This window comes from Scomber scombrus, chromosome 12 (assembly GCF_963691925.1).
Source record: "Scomber scombrus chromosome 12, fScoSco1.1, whole genome shotgun sequence".
Classification (NCBI taxonomy): Eukaryota; Metazoa; Chordata; class Actinopteri; order Scombriformes; family Scombridae; genus Scomber; species Scomber scombrus.
The window spans coordinates 5,273,711-5,296,423 of NC_084981.1; the positions used below are offsets into that span (position 1 = coordinate 5,273,711).

At 39.6% G+C, this 22,713-nt stretch overlaps 1 protein-coding gene across 1 annotated transcript; it reads right to left on the bottom strand.

Annotated features, from left to right (window-relative positions):
* Positions 1-6,918: 6,918 nt before the first annotated feature.
* On the bottom strand, positions 6,919-22,395 carry rel (v-rel avian reticuloendotheliosis viral oncogene homolog). The gene is made up of 11 exons (XM_062430873.1): positions 22,311-22,395; positions 21,841-21,879; positions 19,477-19,616; positions 19,212-19,360; positions 18,314-18,405; positions 11,278-11,418; positions 10,315-10,419; positions 9,857-10,075; positions 9,611-9,667; positions 9,414-9,488; positions 6,919-9,286 (listed from the first exon to the last, which is right to left on the bottom strand). The coding sequence occupies exons 1-11, from the start codon at positions 22,315-22,317 to the stop codon at positions 8,403-8,405; spliced, it is 1,908 nt and encodes a 635-aa protein (XP_062286857.1). The 5' UTR covers positions 22,318-22,395; the 3' UTR covers positions 6,919-8,402.
* Between the last annotated feature and the right edge of the window lie 318 nt (positions 22,396-22,713).

Below are 22,713 nucleotides of genomic sequence, written 5' to 3' on the forward strand. Positions count from 1 at the left end.
TATTTGAATTCTTAGTTAGAGAAGTTAAAGTTAGATAAGGAAATCGATTCCTCTATCGATCTCCCAAAGAAAACAAAGAAAGTGCCTTTCCCAAAATGTTAAAATGTTCCTTAGATTGAAACTATGGGCCTAAGTCAAACAATCGAAAACACTGATCCCACGCAGGGGAATTGAAGGCAAGAAATCGCCATGACAAAGTTGAACCAAATGAATCACATTCGTCTGCTTGCAGTGTATTGCACAAGAAGTCTCTCTAAAAGCTGTCAGATATTTTTGGGATCAAGGATTACCGATAATGATCTCCCAATCTCAATGAAGTGAGTAGAACAATTTCTGGGGCTGCCACAAACTTACCCTGTATATTCCTGTGTTTATACATCTACAGTTGGTAGTGATCATAAGACTCTTTGAAAGAATCCCTAATCTTTTCCTGCCGCCCCATATCTGTCTAATCTCTTTCTGTTTCTAAGTACAAATTTAGATTGCTGGTCGGACCAGACCTATGACATCACTCTAACGCAACATTCCTTCATTCGCTCTGAAATTCCAGTCTTCCTAACTGGTTATATGCTGTGTTTTTGCTGGGCAGCACGCTGGATTGGCCGTAAAGCGATGTGGTTACTTTAAGCACCAGTTCCTCTTTGCCCCTACGTATGTGTATGTGTGTGTGTTCTCTTTGTACTGCGTATGTGAGTATTGCATGAAGCGTACATGACGCAGTACAAAAGTGGAACTGTCGAGAGAAAAAATATTGGTGGAACGTACAGTTGATGTTTTGTGTGTATTTAACACCTGTGTGTTATTTGGCTGCTTGTCAAAAAAAATGAAATAGAGAAACGGTCTTTAGTGATAAGCTAACAACTGTAATGTCCACTGTAATGAACATGGAGGAAATTAGGATATGTAATAATGAAGTTGAGAGGAAAGGGTTTTAAATTTGAAGGGTAATTAGTCACAGTGTTTAACTTTGTCATATATCACTATCAGATACTGAACTCAATTTTTGGGTAATCTAAAGGGCATCTAGGCTAGTCAGCTTTTAGGAAGACTACTTTTAGTGTGTAACTTTATCATATTTCATTATCAAATACTGAACTCTGTGTTTCGGCAATCTAATCCAAATTTAAGTGTAATTGTTGTGTTTTGGCTTTGTATTGTAGTGTATATGTGCTGAACAAGTGGTTATGCTGCTTATTCCTATCCACTTACAACATTTGCATAAATCAACAGGGAGTACTCACTCATCTATAGAATAAGATCTCTAAAAAACAATGCTGTAACACACAGGTATACGCTGTTCTGGTCAAACATTCACAGTAAGAGCGTGGTGGGATTTTCCCTTTCTCTGAAACATGAGTTAGGTCTTGTATGAGGAGCCTTTGCTAGCTACACACAAGGTACAGTACCTATAATTAAAATGTGCTGCAGGAAGTTTGCAAATTGTAGGATCAGGGAAATTGCTCTCAGAGAATGGAAGTAATAACTGTTCTCCATAATTCATAGAGAGATGTTAGCTCAGTGATCTTACAGGTGGAAAGGATGACTATATGAGGTTATGACTTTGTTTGGGTATCATTCCACGAGTTGATCCAGAAGTAGATAGATAGTTTTGTTCCTTAAAAAGGTGAATTGCTGTATGCAGACCTGACATGTGATAAAGAAAAAGAAGAAGAAAAAAAAGATTTATTTAAATCCACGGGGCAGATATCATGTTATCCTCATTCTGCTTTATATTATATTAAAATCACTGCAAAAGCTGTAGGTTAAATTTCTGTTAATATGTGAATACATACATAAAATTCACTTGAATTTTGATTGGTACAGTGTATGGGTCAGATAAATCACTTAGTAATGATTTTTAGCTGACAAATACCATTAAAATCTAATTTGCTATTGTCAGTGCACTGTCGTTTGATTGCATCAATGCCAAGCCTAATTTGGTGAGATAGTGATGCGTTCATTCAGATGCAGTGTGACCGGATGCCGCTGTTTGCAGCGAAAGAGGGTTTCAGAGCTTCAAAGGTAGTGGAGAGAGGGGAAGGAGGGGAGTGGAGGGAAGGGGGAGGAGACAGAGCAGCAAGAGGTTGGGCATTACTGGAAATAGGTGGCTAAACAGGTCTAGCTTGCCTTTTCCAGGACATGGTTAGGAAATATTGCAAGACACACACTGCATCGAGTGTCTAGAACAAACTTTCATCATGTATAAACAGAAGCACAAATATGGCTGCGCATTTGGACATAACATACTAAACCCTCATGTGCATCCACACACTCATGCAGTTGGTGACAACTTTGTGTTTAACCCTACATTGATAGAGTGGGGTTCATTGCAGAAGTGAAATGTCCTGAGTGGGATAATTACTTCATTGTCTTTGTGAGGACATGCAGTCCTGTTAACATTTACCAACACACTCAATTTTATGCTGCAATACCTTGTTTCATTACATAACTCAGTGCTATCTTAAACTCTTAAACTTTCACACGTGCATGGACCAGTAAGCACTGGGTTAAGGGTTCACACCTTAACATTGGAGCCCACAGTTAACAGCTTCACAATGCTATTTTAGAAATGAACCTGAAAATTACTCAACTGTGAGAAAGGCTTTATTTAGCCTGAGGATAAATGTGGGGGCATGTTAGAAGTCTGAAAAGGAATTGAAATCTCTAGACTAAACCTATTGCGAGAAGAGGTATATAAAGTCAAGAGGCTGCTTGGCCATGAGTGTGACCAATGTGTCCACTCATTAGCAGGGTCCTCATGGAGCCTTGTTGCCCCTCTTATGTGATAGAGTTAACATGTCACATTTAATTCCCTTCTCTTGCCCCTTGTGTCTTGGGTGTATTCATTCTTAACTTCGACATTTCCATTATTTCAAGTGTACGACGTGGTACGAGCCGAACTGTCACGTAACGAAGGTGTAGTAATCTCACAGATCTACATCTCGTCCCTGAACCTTTGAACTGATGCTCTCTCTGAACTGAACTGTCTGAACTGAATGTCAAGAAAGACATTACGCCAGGGAAGTTCAGATGTCAGTTAAGATGTTATGTCACGTTAAGAAAAACATTGTGTGCGTTGCCGTCATGTTATCTACAGATTAAACGCAACAAAAGAGCAGGAAAACATTTGATTGACCTATGTGAACACTGGTACTTTCTGGTGGAGTTTTTGCTTATTTACACCAGATAACTTAGACAAAATGTACAAAAAATGTGTCCTCCCTTTGATCAAATGGATTTGTGTAATGTGAAAGCTTGTATAAACCCGCTGTATGCTACATATCAAGCCTAAAACGTTTAACGGACAAAGTTAGCAATTAGCTGGTGAAGAGAGTGGATAATTAGCAGCCAGAGAGACCGATGCGTCCTTTTGAGATGGTGGAGACCAAATCAGAGCAAAAAGGAGCGTGAATAAGACTTAATTTAGGTGGCCAAAAAACACAACGTCAGTGCAATGTAGCTCTATGTGTCTTGGATGTGGCAATAGTTTGCTAACGCATTAGCCGTGTAGACTTTTTAAAACAATATCAGAAGTGTAATTCTTAGCTTTTTTGTTGTTGTTGTTGTTCTGACTAAAAGTTGCTTCGTCTAAGCTATTCTGTATTAATATTACTCTTGACATTATAGATTTGAATAATTGTCGAGGTCATCGGGGTTCTTTCGGGTTTCGGGTTAAACCAAGATAAATATAACGAATTGAAACTTCAATAACAACGGATGTTCGAATCGGGACGAGTGAACCAAAACCAAAAGCCTGTGACAGGTTGTACACAGTATCCTGTGCGCTGAGGCTAAATCAAGGTTCAGTGTGGTTCCTTTCAGACAGGAAGGAAGCTTCATACAGCATTTCACCTCAGTCTCCCAATACAAGAGAAAAACAAACATCTCCAAAGTAGCACATCCTGAGTTCCTTGGTAATGACGCTTCAGGACACACTGCTTGTAAATGTACGTTGTTGATACAGAACACAGAATTTATCAAGAAACAAGATTAGGATCAAAATGTACACTTGAAACCTAATCAACATCCAACGCCTTATTGTGATCAAAATGTGGACAAGACTGATGGGAATATGAAACTGTACAAACAAATTCACAACGTCATCATCACCATCATTAAAAAAAAAAATTTCACCAGTGTATTTTTTTTTTTTTTGCATTTGCGAGAAAACATTTTCACCTTGTCAAACATCAAAACTCATAATTTAATAGAAAGCCACAACATGATGACTTATAACTTTGATGTGTATTCAATCTTCACATCTTCAATAGTCAAAGCTAAAAAAAGGCACTTCAAAAAAAGGTGTCAGTCTTCTAGTCTTTTCACTGCTATGGGGGTGCAAAGGTTATAAAAACAGTTCCGATTTTTAAATTTAATAATAGCTTGCATGAATAATAGCTCCACTGTTTTGCTAATCATAGAAATGTGTCACGCAGGTCATCTAAATATCTTTTAACATCAGTACTTTGAGCAAATAAAACCCCTAAATCTCAGCATGCTCCAAGCCTCAGACTTTGGGCAAGATATTTAACAAGTAATTCTTAATTACTGACACAAGACAGCTAAAACCTTGAGGTGACTATCAGTTTCACATGTGTCAGAACGGAGCGTCAATTCATGTAAAATGACGTGCAAAGCATCTAGCTCAGTTTGATGTCCAGCGTTGAACACAACAGGAGATGACATAATTGCTTTCTTTTCCTAGATCTGATCAGTTATTCATATAAGTCATAACAAAAGCACGAGGTAGATTATCATCTGTTTGTGGCGGCAAACACGGACACATTTCACACAAATACAAAAAATGTGACTTGATTGATTTCAAGTAAGTTGTTCTGTGCTACAGTATTTAAGAGGAACTAAAAAGGAACATCTCTAGAGAGCCGTTAGGCGTGTCTGCAAAATATCATCTTCTACAGAGTAATACAGACTAAAGGAAACAGCCCTTTTGTTTGGTAGTAAACATGCAGCTGCTACTTAAAGCCAGAACACCTGCATGTATTTAAATGTTTCTTCTAGTTGATGTTAATATTAAAGATAGAAGAAGAAATCAAAGTATTTAAACATGTGATTTGGTATATGCTACAAAGTATGCTTAATATATAATGTTTCTTAAACTTAGAAATAGAAACTAGAAAAAGAAACTATGAGGAAGGCTTGTTAATAATAACAATGTAGAAGTTTAAAAAAGTAATTGGGATTGACACAGTATCCACTTACTCAACCATTATTGCTCAACGCTTGTGACTATAATTGCTACCACATTTCCTTTATTGAGTAACCGGTGACTTCTAGATTCGGCCTCGTTCTACACAGAAATCTGATAAATTAGAGCTTTAAATAAAAATAAAAACACAATTTTACCCACAAGATATTCGTCTCTGACATAATAGAGGACATATTATCTAATAGTATCCAGTATTCATACTTCTACAAGATTCTCCTTTGATTGCTTTTACTAGGAGTCCCACTAGGTAAGTTATTCTGTAGTTTTGATGTCTGGACTGATACTGTTTTACTGGCACTTCAGCTTCTGCTTCCTGCCTTTGTCGGATTTCTTGCCAAACCTGACATGGCACAAAAACATCATCAAACACAGTCTCGAAGGCAGCAGAGGCTTAGAAAATGTAAGACTCAAAAGTTAAGTAATATTGTAAACATGAGTAATGTTAAAAGCACCTATCACTTTTTCACATTGGTGAATGGACATGAAAACAATAGGTTTCACAACTGTACTAATCAAGTGACAATAAAACAGGTTTCAGTCTGGCTTTGGATTTTTTTTTATGTTGTTTCGCCCGATTGAGAAGAAAGGGAAGAACATGTTTCGCCCATGACCAAAATAATCATGCTGAGAAGTCATCTGAGGGCAGGGCCAAGTGAGGCTTAAACTGAAAGTGCAAAGTCATGGGGCTCAATGTACTCATCACTTTGTTTAGACTTGTTTGAGTCAAAGTCATGAAGAAATACTTCACTGTCAGGTTATCAACACCTTATTATCTCAGAACAGAAAAAAACAAAAAAACAACAATACACCTGACAGCCAGAAGTGTCTTTAGAAGTGCATTTTACACACTAATACACACATAAACTATCGTCTCTAATGTGGTAGTATTGTTTACAGTCTGGTAATTTAACTTCAGTGTAATACATGGCGAAACACCGTACGTACACACATCCCGCAAATGGGCTTGTTTTCAGTATTTGATATTACAACGACATTAGTCATGGCCTGATTAAGGTTCGGTGATGGTATGCGATGGCTTCTTGTAAAGTGTGTTGTATTAATTAATGACGTCATATAGGTCACTTATATACAAGTCACAGGTACCTTTCAAAAAATAAGGGAAAATCCTGGTAATACTACTGGAAGCTGTTACAAAGTAGACCTTTAATAAGTCTAAATATTCATACCGAAATTATGACTAACTAGGTGAAATCATCAGGGCATTATGTCAATGTTAATGTTGATATAATGGTAAGTAATTTAGAACAACATTCTATAATTTTTCAAAAATAAAGGTGTCAGGTATTTGAGATGTCATGGATTTTGGTCAAGTTTAAATTATTATGCATTTAGACATGAAAACCAGCCACAATGAGCCACAATATCTTGATATGATAATTTAGTACAATGTTATTATGTATACTAAATCAATATGTGAACAGATCGGTCGTGAAAAAATGCTTTGTTCAGTGGCATGATATTTATGTGAAAAGGTACTCTGAGGTGTCCAAATATAGAAAATAATGCACTCAACCATTATGATCTTCTATCAGGACACATTGTTGTGCTTTACACCACTTGCATAAATGTTATGTATCTGTGGATAGTGTAAAAGATATTGTATACAGATAATTATTACATGACAAAAGATCTGGAATAATACATTTATTAAAAATGAATCCTGTAAGAAAAACAAAAAAAAAATCTTACAAAGTCGTCATCAAAATATTTACTTTCATTTAAGACAAAAAAAAGGCTCCTGGAGGGGATAGAATTAAAATACATCACGTTAGGATGAGCTAGGCTAAAGATGACAGAGGAGCCCTGCAATAGAACCAGTGTTTGTTCATCATCAGCCTCGTGTCCTATCAAAATGTCCTCAAGCAAGACGCTCTGTGAGGCCGAATGAATAAAACAACAAATAAAATACAAATCTGACATCTGTAATCTATAAAACCAATGTTAGAAATGCTCTGAGAACTCTGAATAGCACATGTGATCACTGGTATGACATAGTCATTACAAAGGAAAGACACCACTCAAAGTGCTTCCTCCCACTTCCTCAATGGAAATTTCAGTACTTGCCAGTTCTTGAGTGCTTCAGCATGGTTGTAGCTTTCACTCTCAACTATGGCTAACATGTATGTACAGAGCGCATTTAACAGCAAATGCTCTGATAAAAAAAATCAATAAAACAGTAGCACAATTTAACTGACGTGTAATATGTAAGAATCCTGTACAAAAGCAATGAAAAATAAACCCATGACAACAAGAAATGTCTTCTGATGTACTTCCAAAATCCCCAACATCCATTTACCTATTATTTTACTATTCAAGATTAAACACCCAACCAAAACATACATTACTATACAGTATATTTCACATGAATCCACAATGAGAAAGACAAAGAAAAGAAAGTACTACATTCACTTCTTCAGCACGTTTGGTTCGGAAACCATCGGTGTGTCCTTTGAGAGATCGTCATCGTCACAACCTCACGCATCATTGATTGACATACAAATTTTAACCTTGCAGAACTCCTGTGAACTCCGTTTTCACGATTAGCCCGGAGAGCATCTACAGCACAATCGACTAACACCAGCAACTGGAAGCTGAACCAATCAGTGAATTAAGCAGTGTGATTACAAAGGTCGTTAAACTTTCTACCTCTCGAAACAGCCCAACGGCTCAGATGGTAAAAGTTGAGGTGGAACTTGTACAGAATTGAGTTGTAATCGTGAATTAAGATCTTAAACAAGGCGTCCTTGATATGAAATGAAACAACATTCTGAAACTGCACGTTCTATTTCTTGTCTCATATTTACCAAGAAACCAAATTTCTTGGAGAAAGGTGTCTTTCCAGATGAATAATTGGAAGCAAAGATCAATAAAAACACAGCCTACCACAGCCTACCAAGTGCCAATTTTGCCCAATCAAAGGTAGGAAGTATCTTTACAAAAGAGGAAACTAGGGAGTAATCAGTTTTAACACCTAGAAACTATATAGTTCTCTGCTTGTGGGTCCAATTGGCTGCAAGTAACTTTGGCAGGAATTTACTAACCCAAGCAAATGTCCACAAAGCCTTACTAGGCCAAAATGTATTGTCTTGCAAGGCTTAACAAGACCAATGTAATCCTTGGCACTGCTTCTGTTTATTTCTTGATGCCAACAATGTCATTCCTTGTATTCACTTTGCCGAGCTGTTTTGAGCCAGTCCGCCACATTTGCAAAGTGGCCATCGGAGCCCATGCCATTGTGCGAGTATGGATTCTGAAGATTTTTAAGAGAGTGGTTGTTTCCGCTACCGTCCATGTTGATGCCGTTGCTCATAGGACGAGGAAGCAAGTTGATGTACGTGTTTCCTTGGCTTTCTCTCGGGGACTGCATGAGGGAAGCGTGAGACTCCTGCCCCACTGTGATCTGGGGCTCTTGCTTCAGCTGGAAGCCAGTCTGAGGCACACCTCCCACCAGGTTCTTTAGAATTTCATGCCCCTCCATTCCCTCTAGAAAGGGATAGGAGCCCAGTCCCTGTGATCCTCCTCCTCCTCCTCCAGACCCATTGAAGGTGTTCTGAACTGGATTGGAGTTGCCGTAATTGGACCACATAGTTTGGAGACCCTGGTTCTGACTTCCTAGGTGGTTCTGGACTCTGGTGTCAGAGATGAGCTCCTCTCTTTGCTGCTGCATGTGGAAGAGGTGCTGGGACTCTGGCTGGCCCATTACAGTAGCCTGGGGGACTGTGTCCAAGCACTGCAAGTCCCTCATGGAGAGCTGAGGGAGGACGTTACCCTCACAGTGGTTGTAACCAGACCCTGGTGTTTGCTGCTGTTGCCTACTGTTATTGAGACGTTGCAAATTGCTCATGGCACCAGTAGGGTTGATGGTGACCGTATCCATTGAGAGTCCTGGGTTGGGATTTACCCATGTATGGTTGACTGACACATTAGGAGCCTGTGATGTCATCATTACACCTTGGGGGTTTGGTTGGTAGGATTGGTTGAATACAGCAGATTGTTGTTGCATCGAAGGTTGTTGCCTTAGGTACATGTTGCTGAGGTCTGGAAAACATATAACGGCTTTGAGTGTGATAGCAGGACAGGATTATGCTAATTTGGATGAAATGTTGTATTTGTCTTAATATCTCATTATTTGCTAATTGTAGGAAATCCAGTATAAACCAATTACCTTTCTGCACGTGACTCATGGTACTGTGTGGCACCGCCTTTGGCCTGTTCATTGGCAGGTGCGCAAAATGGCAAGCTAAAGGCGTAGAAAGCAAAGAAATCTTCGTTAGAATACATAAATGGGTATTGACGTGACTAAGGATATGCACATACATAGGATGATTAGCGCTCTGCTATATCCAGTATCATAACTCTTACCTGACATCTTCATCAAGTTTGATCTTCTTCGCTTTTTCTCATTATTGCCATAAGGATCTAAAGGAAACACAAAAATGATCACATATACTGCATATTGTAATTAGTATGAAGGACATGTGGTATAAGATCTACCCAGTTGTACTACCATTATTAAACTTTCCACCAATCAGCCTGAAACCAACTGAGAAACGGGCCTTTCTTTTCTGGATACTATCAGACAAAGAGAAGATGATGATCACCGCTCACCTTTATCGTCGGGCAGATATCTGAAATCCAGTGGTTCGCTGACTTCCTGATCAGATGGTCGGCGCAATTGCATGTGCACGGTGAAAGAGTCTGTTATTGAGGTGTTATAGAAGGGCGGAGTCTTGAAGACGATGGCCACTTGGCGATGAACGTCAGCTTGGGAGAAGGAGCCTTTGGCCTCCCAGCCATCGGTGGTGAAGAATCTGACCTCGATGTCATCTGGTGGAAAGAGGGACGATGGGATGACAGGAATGGGATAATGAATGAACATGCAAAGAGATGAAGCACTACAGCTATGAAAAAGCCAATTTCATGATAAGAAAATGATTGGATAAATGGATTGAATGAAGAAGAATAGAGATAAAATAGAAACAGGATAGATTAAAAAAAACCTTTACATTGTAAAGAGCATAAAATGCTTTTCAATTCATTCCAAATGCATTCAAGAGATCATGTACCTTTCTGCACTTTGTCACACAGCAAGAAGATCTCATCCCCTCCCTTTACACAACCACTGTTCCTGTTGACCCGACAGATCCTCAGTTCTGCTGTGTTTGGGGCCCCTGATGATGCAGAAACACGTGTTATAAACATGCAACAAAGATCAACTATAAAGTCAAATTATACTTAACATAAAATGAGACTTCATTTTTTTTCCAATGTCAGAATCTGCCTTTACTTTATCTACTTTGTTAATGTGTTATGATGACAAACGGCTGAAGTGGCTGGGTGGAGCTGGTTTTAATATCGGCCTCAGTTTAGAAAAAGACCACAGTCAGTTTACAGTTGAAGCCTCACCAGGTTGAGTCACATGTCACATGCCTGCTGTCAGAAGAGGAAGTACTCCATGGTAACGGGTGTTGTTTGAGCGTTAACTTCCCCTTTCTAGATTTTGTGTGAGGAACACTAATCTAGTTCACAGAGTGCAAAACACTTGAAACAATGTTGAGAGAATATTGACTGGACACACGCACACACAGGTCTTGCAAAAAAACACTGGTGTTCACAGACTCTGCAGCTCTACAGGTACACACAGTACACTGTAGGTGTGTAATCACAGTCATGTGCGTCACTTGCACTATTGCATGTTTTATTACTATTATTTCTAGTAGCAATATCATGGGATTCAATGGCAAGTTGCAGTGTTCTTTAATAGTCTTAATGCTGCTTCTCTTTTAATTTGAATTAAATGTCTTAACAGTAATTCTGGGAAACATGCATGTTAATTGGTCCAATTGCAGCTTTAATTAATGAAACATCATCAGCTCCAACATCAATTGAACCTTAAGTTGGACACACCTAACCTAAGACAGCCTGTATTCCAGTAAAGGGCAATTACATGATGTTCTCATCACTTGTAAATTGCCTAATGTAAGGTCATCGTGAGCACAGTTTGTTGCAGACAGATTTCAGCCACTCACTGTTGTCGTAGATGGGGTTGGTGACGATAGGGTTGAGCGCTCGGGTGTAGTGGCCCGCGTCGTCTTGAAGGAAGACCTGGATGCACAGGCGGACCACGTTCAAGTCGTACTCTTCCGTCTGCAGCAGCTGCTCTTGTGGCACTGAGGTCACACACACACAAACAAACACACACACACATAGAGACAGGTGTCATTATAAAAGCCAGATGAGAGCGCAGTTACACATGTACAAACCAAAAGTTGTTTATAGTCCAGTACTTAAAAATAAGTATCATCAGAAAAATGTAATTAAAGAAGTAGAAGTTATTGCAATGATAAAACTATAACGGCCTCAGTTTTAATGTATAGATATCTACTGTATATATAGTAAACAGTGAATCTACAAAAATGGATAATCCCTATTAAATAAGGTAAATGCAAATACTGTGAATTATCTTGAGCAACCAGAATACTGTTTCTGGCAATACAACTTATTTTGACCAGATGATTTAAAGATGGATATCTCAAAATGTATGAACTGTCCCTTTATTAGCTCTTACACTCCAATGCAATTTTCTGGGTTAATTGGGTTAGGGAACAATATAAGTATGCAATGAATATAACTAATGATAATAGATCATTATAGAATTAATATAATAAACCACATGTGGTTAAACAGACACAGATGACTCTTTGTAATGTTCTCATGTCGTGGCCGAGTCAGTAAAACCTGTACGATGGCCCCAAAACCTCAACTTTGGATCAACATAAACACGTCACAGATAAGCTTCTACAAGCGTCCTCAGCCTACATTCTCATCTGCACACACTCACATACATACACACACACACACACACACACACTTTCAAGCGTCACACATACCGCCCCCAGGGGCAACACACACAAACACACACCTTGCAGGGAGAGCTTTAACTGAGAGACGCCCACACACGAGACATACACACACACACACACACACACACACCAGGCTTTCACATCTGCCTACTTTCTCTTCCTCCATCTCTCAATTCTATCTTTTGCTCTCACGTCGAGGCCATCCCCACCTACAATTTGTCGCCACGGTGACGCTAAAAGCGACGTCACCTCGGGGTGGAAAGAACTATGTGTGTGTGTCTGTGCGAGAGTCTACACAACACAGAGGTAATAGTTGAGACTCCCGACATGAGTGACCATGGTGGCTCCTGACGTGTATGAAAGTGGTGGGACATGTTAACTAGTTAAATGAACATAGTTTCATAATGGCTTTCACCCAAATGTTTCAATATGTAAACCAACCCTAACCCTAACCCACCACCAATAGTACAATATTAAAATGTATCTTTTACTGTTTCAAACATACTCCATGGTGATAATATGTGCATATTCATAACACAAACACTTAAACACAATGCAGTCACACATGAGACGTTGGGAAACTGTTTGTGTTGATTGACATGTTCAGTACAAACATTTTCCCCCTGCTCTGTCTCTGCTTGTGCTTCTGGCACCAGCTATTCTTTCTCTAAATATTCCAGCTCAAGTGAAGTCACATTTTTCTGCTTAGTCAGAAGTTATCAAAATTGTGTTTACAAGCTCTCATATTAGATCAAATTTGGTCAAAACATGTTTGCCTAGCTGTAACTTTTATAAAAGCACTCAAAGAGCTAGCCTGGCGCCAACAGTTGATTTGCCTACCAGTAACTATAAAACAAAAATAAACTTGTCATATCTCATTGGTTATATAAGTACAAAAACTGAAGTGTAAAAATGCCAAGTTGCAGTTTTTATGGTGAGTAATATGCCGAATTCTTTGCTGACCAGGAGCAGTGGACTTCCTGGAGATATATACAATAGCCAGGCCGGCTGTATCACTGCACTTTAAGTCTGAGCCACAAAGCAAATTCACCAAATTAGTACTGCGTGTAAAAGAGTTTTTAAGAGTATGTAAATTTATGATGTGTCATTACTGGTGTATGCAAGCATTTACCAAATGAGGAGTTCCTTTTATGTTTCGAAGAAATGGCTTCGTCGTTCTCAGATAAGAAATAATATAGCTTTACATCACACTTCTGAATTCAGTGATTGACCGAGATAAACACCGCTCATCACAAAATCAGCACTTCATTCTTATGAGGAAGTGCCCGTTTATGTTTGGACGGCTGCCAAACAATCTCAAACATAAATCAAATTATTATATCGAGCCATAGCAGGCGCTTGCTTTCTAACAACGTGTGAATCATTTAATATAATGTCATTTTAAATGTGTTTCTTTAACATTTAACAGGAGTTTGAGTGTCTTGAACAACAATGATGCTGAGAGGGTTAAACCTAAAGTTCTGGAGGGGTCTTATGGTCTCTCTGTTACAGTAAAAAATCATGCTGCTGCTGCTGCATTCAACTCTTTTCTATTTCAGATTTGTGTTTGGTCATCAGGTTTATGTGCTGTAGGTGGTGCTGAGACAAACACAGTGGAGAAACTGAAGGAGGAAGAAATGAAGGCTCGCTCGTTTATGAAAGCGGAACTCTCGTAGCAGAACACCCATGGAACATACTATGTTGGTCTTACATGTGTGCGTGAGTGTTTGTGGAGCATGTTATTAAGCGACGCGGATGCCGGACAGGTGCAGGAAAGTGGGTTGTAGGTAAGAAAGAAGGTAGGTTAGCGACGGTGAAGGAATTTGTGCGTGGGCCCGTCGGAGTCGTCGGACAGCTGCGATCGGAAGAGAGACCATCGACTACGGTGGTAATGGGGGCAGCGATTGGCTCCGGGGTGGTCGGGGGAGGTGCGGCCGGGGGTGGTTGGTGTGAGTGTCGGAGCAGAATGTGAGAGTGAGAAAGGAAGGGGGAGGCAGGTGCCATACCTCACCACAAACAGCGTCTCCACTGCATGACTCACAATTTAACCAAGTTGACATGCAATCTGATATTTGCATGTTTTACTGAGGCCGACAGAATGACTCCTGAATCATTATAGTTACATAATACACATAAACCTTTACTACTGATACAAATACTAAAAGGCCACTGGAAAAACTACCAGCAACAAACAGAGGAACAACAAATAGCGATATCTGCTTTGCAACTAAGAGCATTTAGTTTTACGGAACAGTTTTTATGGAACTTGCTACCTCTACGAATACAACTCTCCATCGTTATCTCATATACTGACGTGACACAATTAAGATTCAAGAATAACATACCTACATTTTTGAAGCAGCTTTGGACTGCTTGCTCAGAAAGACTCTACATTACTTGTTACTTCTGGACTATTACTTAACTTAATACTCAATAATAATAATAGTACTCTTGGTTGTACTTGCAAAACAGTAGTGGTGCAAATGAAAGTGCAATAGTACATCATCATAATATTCCTAAACAGCACTGTTCAACCAAGCACCCAGCTCTGACTTTAAGGCGGTAGGCCAGCAACATCTGAATAGAAATAATACATATGTATGGGTTCAAATGGGTTCACGAAACGGTTATAAATGAAAACGGTTATTTTTACTCTTCTTGTGACCTGAGATAAAAACTACACATCCTCTCTACACCATCACTGACTTGTATTTCTCATGCAGTCTATGAGTGCTTTCACAGGTTTACAAAGGAGCTCTTTCACAGGTTTACTACAGCCACAGGCTTTGAGTTTGCTTTTTTTTTTTTTTTTTTAAACATCAATCCGGAAGCTAAAAATCTTTTTGATCCTTATTTAAGCCCATAAAGTAGCATCACTCTCTCTCTATATATATATAGGTTATGAAACTGCTACGAACTGTTTGTTCCTCTCCTGATATGAACAAACATTTGCAAGGTTTTACTACCACATGGTAAAATCTGGTGGGAATAATAAAAGAGCTTTAATACGTCATGCGCTTTGGGGACACGGTAGGCGGTGGTGTGTCATCGCTGGCACAGGTGAGATCAGACTCCACGTTTAGCTGTCTACTAATAGCCAGTGATCTCATCCAGTGTGTAATCTCATTAGGGCCTCAGATACTCAAACCTGCAAAGTACACCGATGTGGCTCGGTAGCTCTAAGGAGGACGGGTTGTTTGTGTAAAAGGTGGTGCATGGTGTGATGGGGGGTGAGTGGAGGGTTAGGGTGGAAGGAGAGCAGAGCAGAGAGGGGGAGGTATGTGTGTGTGTGTGTGTGTGTGTGTGTGTGTGGGGGGGGGGGGGGTGTGTACTTATCTCTCTCCCTCTCCCCCCCCCCCCCCCCCCCCCCCCCCCCCCCCCTCCCCCCCCCCCCCCCCACCCCCCCCCCCACCCGCCCCCCCCCCCCCCCCCCCCCCAACACAGGAAGCAGCTGAGTTTCACAGCAGAAGTTGAGCTAAATAGAGGGGACGGTTTGAAGCTATGTCAATCACACATGTCTGTGGTGATAAAACATTTGATGGGCCACTGTGGTGAAGCATGTCTACCTGCAAACCTGACCAGCAACTTTATACCTTACACTTTGCACTACAGCTGTTTTATACCAATCGTGAAGCCGAGACTTTCCCTCGGCTTGTTTGCAATGTTAGTTCATCTAGAAATTAAAGCTTATTCGCTCAGTTTAAATCAATAAGAGTAAAAAGTAAGAAAATATAGGTTGTCTTTATCCAGCTTCAAGTCCGTTAAACACAGTGGCCCCTTTTCCACTCATGCTGGATGATGACGGCGATGTACCAGAAATGACTCTTCTTGGAAAATAACATTAACAAAGATTTCTTTTGTGATCTCATCTATGTCGGAGGTCGCCGCTCTCGTTATCTGCTCACCTCTGACCGCCCTGAGCTCCCTTTTATAAATAAAAAGCTAGAAAACACGCCTTTTAAAAAGAGGATAAGCACTAAAAAATTAGGTCTGACCTATTACTCACACTTTTTGATTCATCTAATAAATTCCATTTGTACTTGTAACCAATAAACACAAATCGCTCCGTTAAGGAGTGGCGGTAAATGTTGCGAAAAACACGTCCGAGTGGGTAAACTCGCATTTTCGTGCTCGTTTATATGCAAGAAAACCAAAAAACATTTGCTGTTAGTCCCCAAAATGAAGCAGCACCAAAGGGTCAGTTTCTGACTTTGGAAGATAGTAAATATCAAAGACTACAGCGATCCTGTAATGCTGTAATACGAAAGTAAAGCAGGCTAACGCTTCTTTAACTGCAACTTGATGAAACTTAAATTAGTTCCGTAAATGTATTATAGCGAGCAGATAAAGAATAGAGATGTGGTTATCTTATGGTAAAGGTCAGAAGTCAGAGCAAGAGACTAAAAATGTCAGCTTGACTTACGAGCTGACGTTGCAAAGGAGCTTTTTTATGTTTCTTTTGAGACTTTGAGACTCTGTACTTTACCTTTTTTGGCTCAACTGAAATTAAAGGGGGCACTCCACCTGATTGTATACATGAAGATTAGTTTACCTGTTCTACTCAACCTGCAAAAACTGTTGCATAATGCCCTTTGTGGCTTTAAAAGGGGATTTTAAAAAGGTGAGACAATAACCCTGATGATGTCATCAGGGGTTATCTCGGTTTGGGCCTGAGATGTAGGCATGGAGGATCTACGAATGATGCAATTGGGCATGCATTATGGGTAATGTAGGATCCAGCGTTTTTTGGAGCTTGAACTACACTGGGGACTAAAAATCTGGATATGCTGGCCTCTGTTGCTCCCACTTTGACTGTTCTTTTTCAAAATCTGTCTAAAAAAGAATGATGCAAAATAGCCGCAGTGCCCACTTTTGCAATTACAGTAAGTGATGGATCAAAATAAATGAGTGGAATTATAAATATGTCAACTCTGTGTGATTTACAGGAGACTCTTTTGTTAATAAAATTAATTCAAACCGTTTCAGTCACCATTTATTGACACTCAGACCTGCCAACATGCAAATCTGCCTAGTGCAAATGTAAAACTATGTAATATAGTGCTTCATATCTATAACTGTAGGATTAGAGATCAGCATCTAACATGTTGTATGTTTGAAAAGCAGATAATATTACATGTGTATGGATCAAACCTTCCATTCCTTCTCTGCTTTTTACAGACCTGTAAAGTGCCAAACCCTACTTTTATCATCATCTCTCTGAGAGCTGGGGGAACCCCCCTCGGTCCACCCTCCCCCTTTTTTAATGAATCCTGCATTCCCAGCTCTCACGTGGCATCCTGCACTGTGCTGAATTGAGCAACTGTGACCAAGAATGGGGAAGTAGCTCAACGCCTGTTTGTACACGAGAAGCCGCTGTCTGTCTGCAACAGTAGGGACCGCAGCATGAAAGCGCTTAGAGGAAATGGCAATGTTGTAGATAGTGCGGTGACAAGAGAGCGGATTTTTGACTTCATGTTAGGAAAATCTTCTCAACTGCCTGAGAACTGGGTCAACTAAAAGTTTGAAAGCAGTTCTTCTGAATTGTTTTGAACGTGTTTAACTGTAACAGCAGGAAAAGCATCACCGGCGACAACGGGACCGACACACTGACTATAACCAACAGCAACAGTAACAACAGCTGTACCAATAACAAGAGAATGCAGATTTTCTGATATTTTACTTTGACACCCTTTTTGTTATTGGTTTGCTGCTCTGATCAAACTTTGGGACCCTCACACACACTAATGTTACACAGGCCAGTAAGTTCTGTTACATTTCTGACTAAATTAAGCAATGTGCCTTTACCAATTTAACATTGTTGTTATATTTGCGCTGTTAATTAATTAATTTTAAGTACAAAATAAGTAAAAAGAAAGTCTAAAGTCCCTGGTAGTACCAGATTAAGTACAACTGTGCCAGTAAAAGCCCTGAGCAACTTTATTGCTAATAAATATAACTTCATTTTTAAGAGTAAGATTTTATTATTTCCTTTTTTTCCAAAGTTAAAGCTGGTGTTTTTCTATGTATTTTTTTTTTTTTTGCTATATAAGCGAGTCATGTAACTATAGGGATGGCACTGTCACTACTAAGTTGGTGCATCACTTGGCATTAGATTGGTTGCCACACTGTGCTAATACAGTCGTGATCATTCATAGTATGTTAGTATGCTGCATTTATTAATATGGGCGTTTGGAGGACTCACCGTTGAAAGGATTGATTTTTCTGCCCATTCTCTGTATGATCGCATCCTTCACCTCCCTCCTCCTCACGCACTGGATCCCCAGATTCTGGAATCTGTTGGGAATGACAACACAAAACATGACATGAGAAAGTGACACCGCTGCGATGACGAGTCATTAGAGTCATATCACACAGTGTCACGCTACATACTGAGAGACATGTGAAAGTTAAAGTTATGGTGCAACCCGTTCTCACCCATCTGGTTTTGTTAGTTGTATTTCAATTTTACTGCTTTACTACTTCGAGGTCCGTGAGAGAATTGCAAATTATACACACACACACAAAAAAAAAAATACTGACTCATTCACAATCTCACACAAACTCACACACACACATACACCACACACACACACACACACACACACACACACACACACACAACCTCTGTTTCTCTCGCTAACACACAGAAAATATGGGTGATGTCATTTGGGGAATTCCCATATTGCCAGTCTCATCACAGACATGGTTTGACAAGTATGCTTTGTGTGTGTGTGTGTGTGTGTGTGTGTGTGTGTGTGTGTGTGTGTGTGTGTGTGTGTGTGTGTGTGTGTTTGTGTGCGTGGGTGCGTGGGTGTGTGTGTGTGATTTTCTTTGAGTTTCTTCCTCTGTATCTGAGAGGTCACCAATTTACACTCCTTTCGAAACCGCCAAGTGAAACACGAAATACTATTAATAGAGAGCACATTGATTATGTTTGTGGTGTGTGTGTACGTGTGTCAAGGGGTGAGCGTGTGTTTATTTATTTCAATGACGAGATACGCTGATTAAAACCGAGACCGAGGTGATAATGAGGGTATATAGTCACCGAGTGATATTACAGTGCGTCGTTGGACAGAGGTGACTGTGGGAAGCGTACTCACGCTATCACTCTGCGGTCCGGGCCGAACTCCGCCTCGTAGTATCCGTCTTTGCAGTCTTTCCCCACCAGGTCGTGCGGATGCGGCCGGTAAGGCTCGTTCTTCGTCACCAAATGGACACGAACCTTCCCCTTGCCGCAGTAATTCAGGATCTGAGGATGGAAGAAGAGGATGTGGTTTTAATTGTCATGGAAACAGAATCGGCTGCATCTCTATACTCTAAGTGAATCTTTTGCCGTTTTAGAGGCTGAGGTTCAAGTTGGCTGACCTGCAGACTTGGGTAGGTCCTGTTGTTGTCAGAGCTCTTCTCACCAGGGATGCTGCCGGCAGAGCGACCCTCACACTTGTACCTGAAGCGCATCCCCCTCTGCTTGGGCTGCTCGAAGATCTGGATATCTGGCTCAGCCACTATAGAGAGAACAGATGATGGGAATGGTCAACGAACCGATGTGGATGGGGAAGTTAGAAGATGATGATAAAGCAGACGATCAAATCTACTTTTACAACAAAGTTTCAAGCCAGTTTCAAGCAATACCTCCCTGAAGTTTTCTGTAGATATGTCTGATAAACTAGGTTTGGTTGAGTTTTTTCTTTGCTGGAACTACAAAAGTTACAGCATCAATAAGTCAAGCTTAATGGCTTCATGTGTGTGACATTTACTGTGTGTAAACACTGATTCTCAGCTCACAAGACGTCCAAATGTTTTTGTTAAAACTGGACGAAAAAGGCCCTTCGAGGAAACTTAGAAACGTCACAATAGGAGAACACAGGTGTAAGTGATGCAGAGCATTGTTAATGTAATAAGTAACACCTGTTGCTTTTCTTACTGTGTGAAAAACGAATGTTAATGTCAGTTATGCCTGAAGTGAACAACCGGAAAACCCTTCTGCCTACTCCAACTATCTACACCCCATAACAAACATGACTTATTCTGTTCTTTAACTAGAAAGATGAGAGATGAGGCTGAAAAGGAAAGAGACACTGATAAAAAGCTTCTTTTTTGTTTTTTAACTCGTGCTTCTTCATTTCTCCTTTTTTGTTTTCTATACTGAGGGGGGTGTTGGCGCCCAAATGTGTGCTGACCTGTACCGCTATGAATGTCTGTGTTCAACTGATGACCTCATCCTACACCTCCTGTTGTTTGGTTAAAATTTGAATGTTAAAAAAAGTAAAAGGTCATCTTGACAACTATGAAGACGTGTTATAAGACTATATTTAGACTTGCATATAGTTACATGTAATAAGACTATATTATAAGACTATGATAATACTTACATAGTTACATGTAATAAGACTTATAATATAGTCTATAATAATACTTACATAGTTACATGCAATAAGACTATATTATAAGTCTATAATAAGACTTACATAGTTACATGCAATAAGACTATATTATAAGTCTATAATAAGACTTACATATAGTTACATGTAATAAGACTATATTATAAGACTATAATAAGACTTACATATAGTTACATGTAATAAGACTATATTATAAGACTATAATAAGACTTACATATAGTTACATGCAATAAGACTATATTATAAGACTATAATAAGACTTACATATAGTTACATGTAATAAGACTATATTATAAGTCTCTAATAAGACTTACATATAGTTACATGCAATAAGACTATATTATAAGACTATAATAAGACTTACATATAGTTACATGCAATAAGACTATATTATAAGACTATAATAAGACTTACATAGTTACATTTAATAAGACTATATTATAAGAATATAATTAGATTTACATATAGTTACATGCAATAAGACTATAAAAAAGGATTTTTCAAAGTAAAATTAAGCTTCTCATTGAAATTGTTTGCTAACACTGTTGAAACTACAGTTAAACCAGCAATCAGCAAATCAGCAATTCAGTTCAGTCGAGCCTCAGCTACGCTGCATCCAAAACAAAGCATGAAAATGAGTTTTGTCAGTCAATCTTTGATCCTTTTTCACGAAACTAAAGCTTCCTCACATGATGATGCCTGTGTGAGAGGAACTAAAACTGATCCGGGAAGTGTTTCTGTTTTTTGCCGTACAACACAAATATGTTGTTTTGTGGACTATGACAGCCGAGCGACACAAGCACTGCAACTAACCTGCTGGGCCCTAACATACACACAAACACACACACACAGACACACCCACACAAACATGTACACTCTAACACACTCACAAATGCTATATAGGTCAATATAGAACAAGTCTTGTTACATTTCTGACATAATTAAGAAATGTGCCCTTGCCAAAAAAGCAGCTCGGTCATGTCTTGCACCTCCTCTCATTTTGCAGAGAGGAAAAAACAGAACTGAGAGATTGCTGTAGCACACACACACACACACACACGCACACACACACACACACACACACACACACACACACAGAGACATTTTAACACACTATAAAGCCCTTCACCACAAAGATGTTCGGCTCTCACAGGTCTGAAAAAAGCAACAGCTCTTGCTTACAAATAAAACCAAAAAATGAGGAAGTGCAAACACTCACTAGCAAACACATTCAAGTGATGTTTTTGGCATTTTTTGGCGCTTATACGCTTTGACTTGTGGAGACAAGCAGCTTATTTTGACACAAGCCACATCAAAATGTACTTACTTAGGTGTGGATCGTCCCCCAGCATGGAGGGCATAAGAACTGAGGGGGGAAAATGTTGACAAATAGGCAAAATCAACTCATGAACACGAATAAGGTACAAAATCCTACAACATAGTGGTGATAAAAACTTAAAAAAAAGCAATAACATAGCACTTGAAGTGGTTTGCAAAATCACTGAGTTCTGCGAAAGCTGTGCTGTAGATACTGACTGACCCCAATAACACTCAATCATTGTAACAAGGAGGAAATCAAATAACACATAAACACATAGTGCCTATAGTATCATTTCACTTAGGAGTTACTACTCTATATTTAAGTTTAAAACATCCATATGAATTACAAAGTTACATGAGTTATTACATGTTTTTGAACATCACATGCATGATTACTGCTATTTCATTCTATCTTAACCTCTCATTCTGCTATTCAGCATTGTTATTCTATGGTAAATAAAAGGTGTTGGTACTCACCATCCATGGTGCACACTCTCACACACACACTCTCACACTCTCAGATTTATCACAGGTTATTGTCTCTTGGAGAACCCCGAGCTGAATGAGTGACAGTGGACAGGAAAAGCAATATTTGTCAAAAAAAAGAGTATAGCCGGGAATTCCCCTCTGTCACCGCCCCTCCATCTGAACTGACCAATCAGAGGCCGCCTGAGTCAGAGCGGAGCATTACAGGGCTTGGAGCGGATTCACTCCCCTTTATACTGTCTTTGCCTTCAGTGTTACAGCCTCCAGGAGTAATAGGTGCTGCACGTGAGCGTGTAACCCCCAGGATTAGACAGAATGTGGGGAAGTATGGCAGCTCAGAGCAGCATTTGAAGAGGTTGGTAGAGGAGGTCACATGGTAGCAGCTTTCAGTTTG

Excerpts from the sequence above, each read along its gene's own strand:
- rel (XM_062430873.1), bottom strand. Across the intron at positions 10,420-11,277 it reads CAACCCCATCTACGACAACA|GGGCCCCAAACACAGCAGAA; the intron begins GTGAGTGGCTGA and ends CTGCATCATCAG. Across the intron at positions 10,076-10,314 it reads GTGTGACAAAGTGCAGAAAG|ATGACATCGAGGTCAGATTC; the intron begins GTACATGATCTC and ends TCTTTCCACCAG.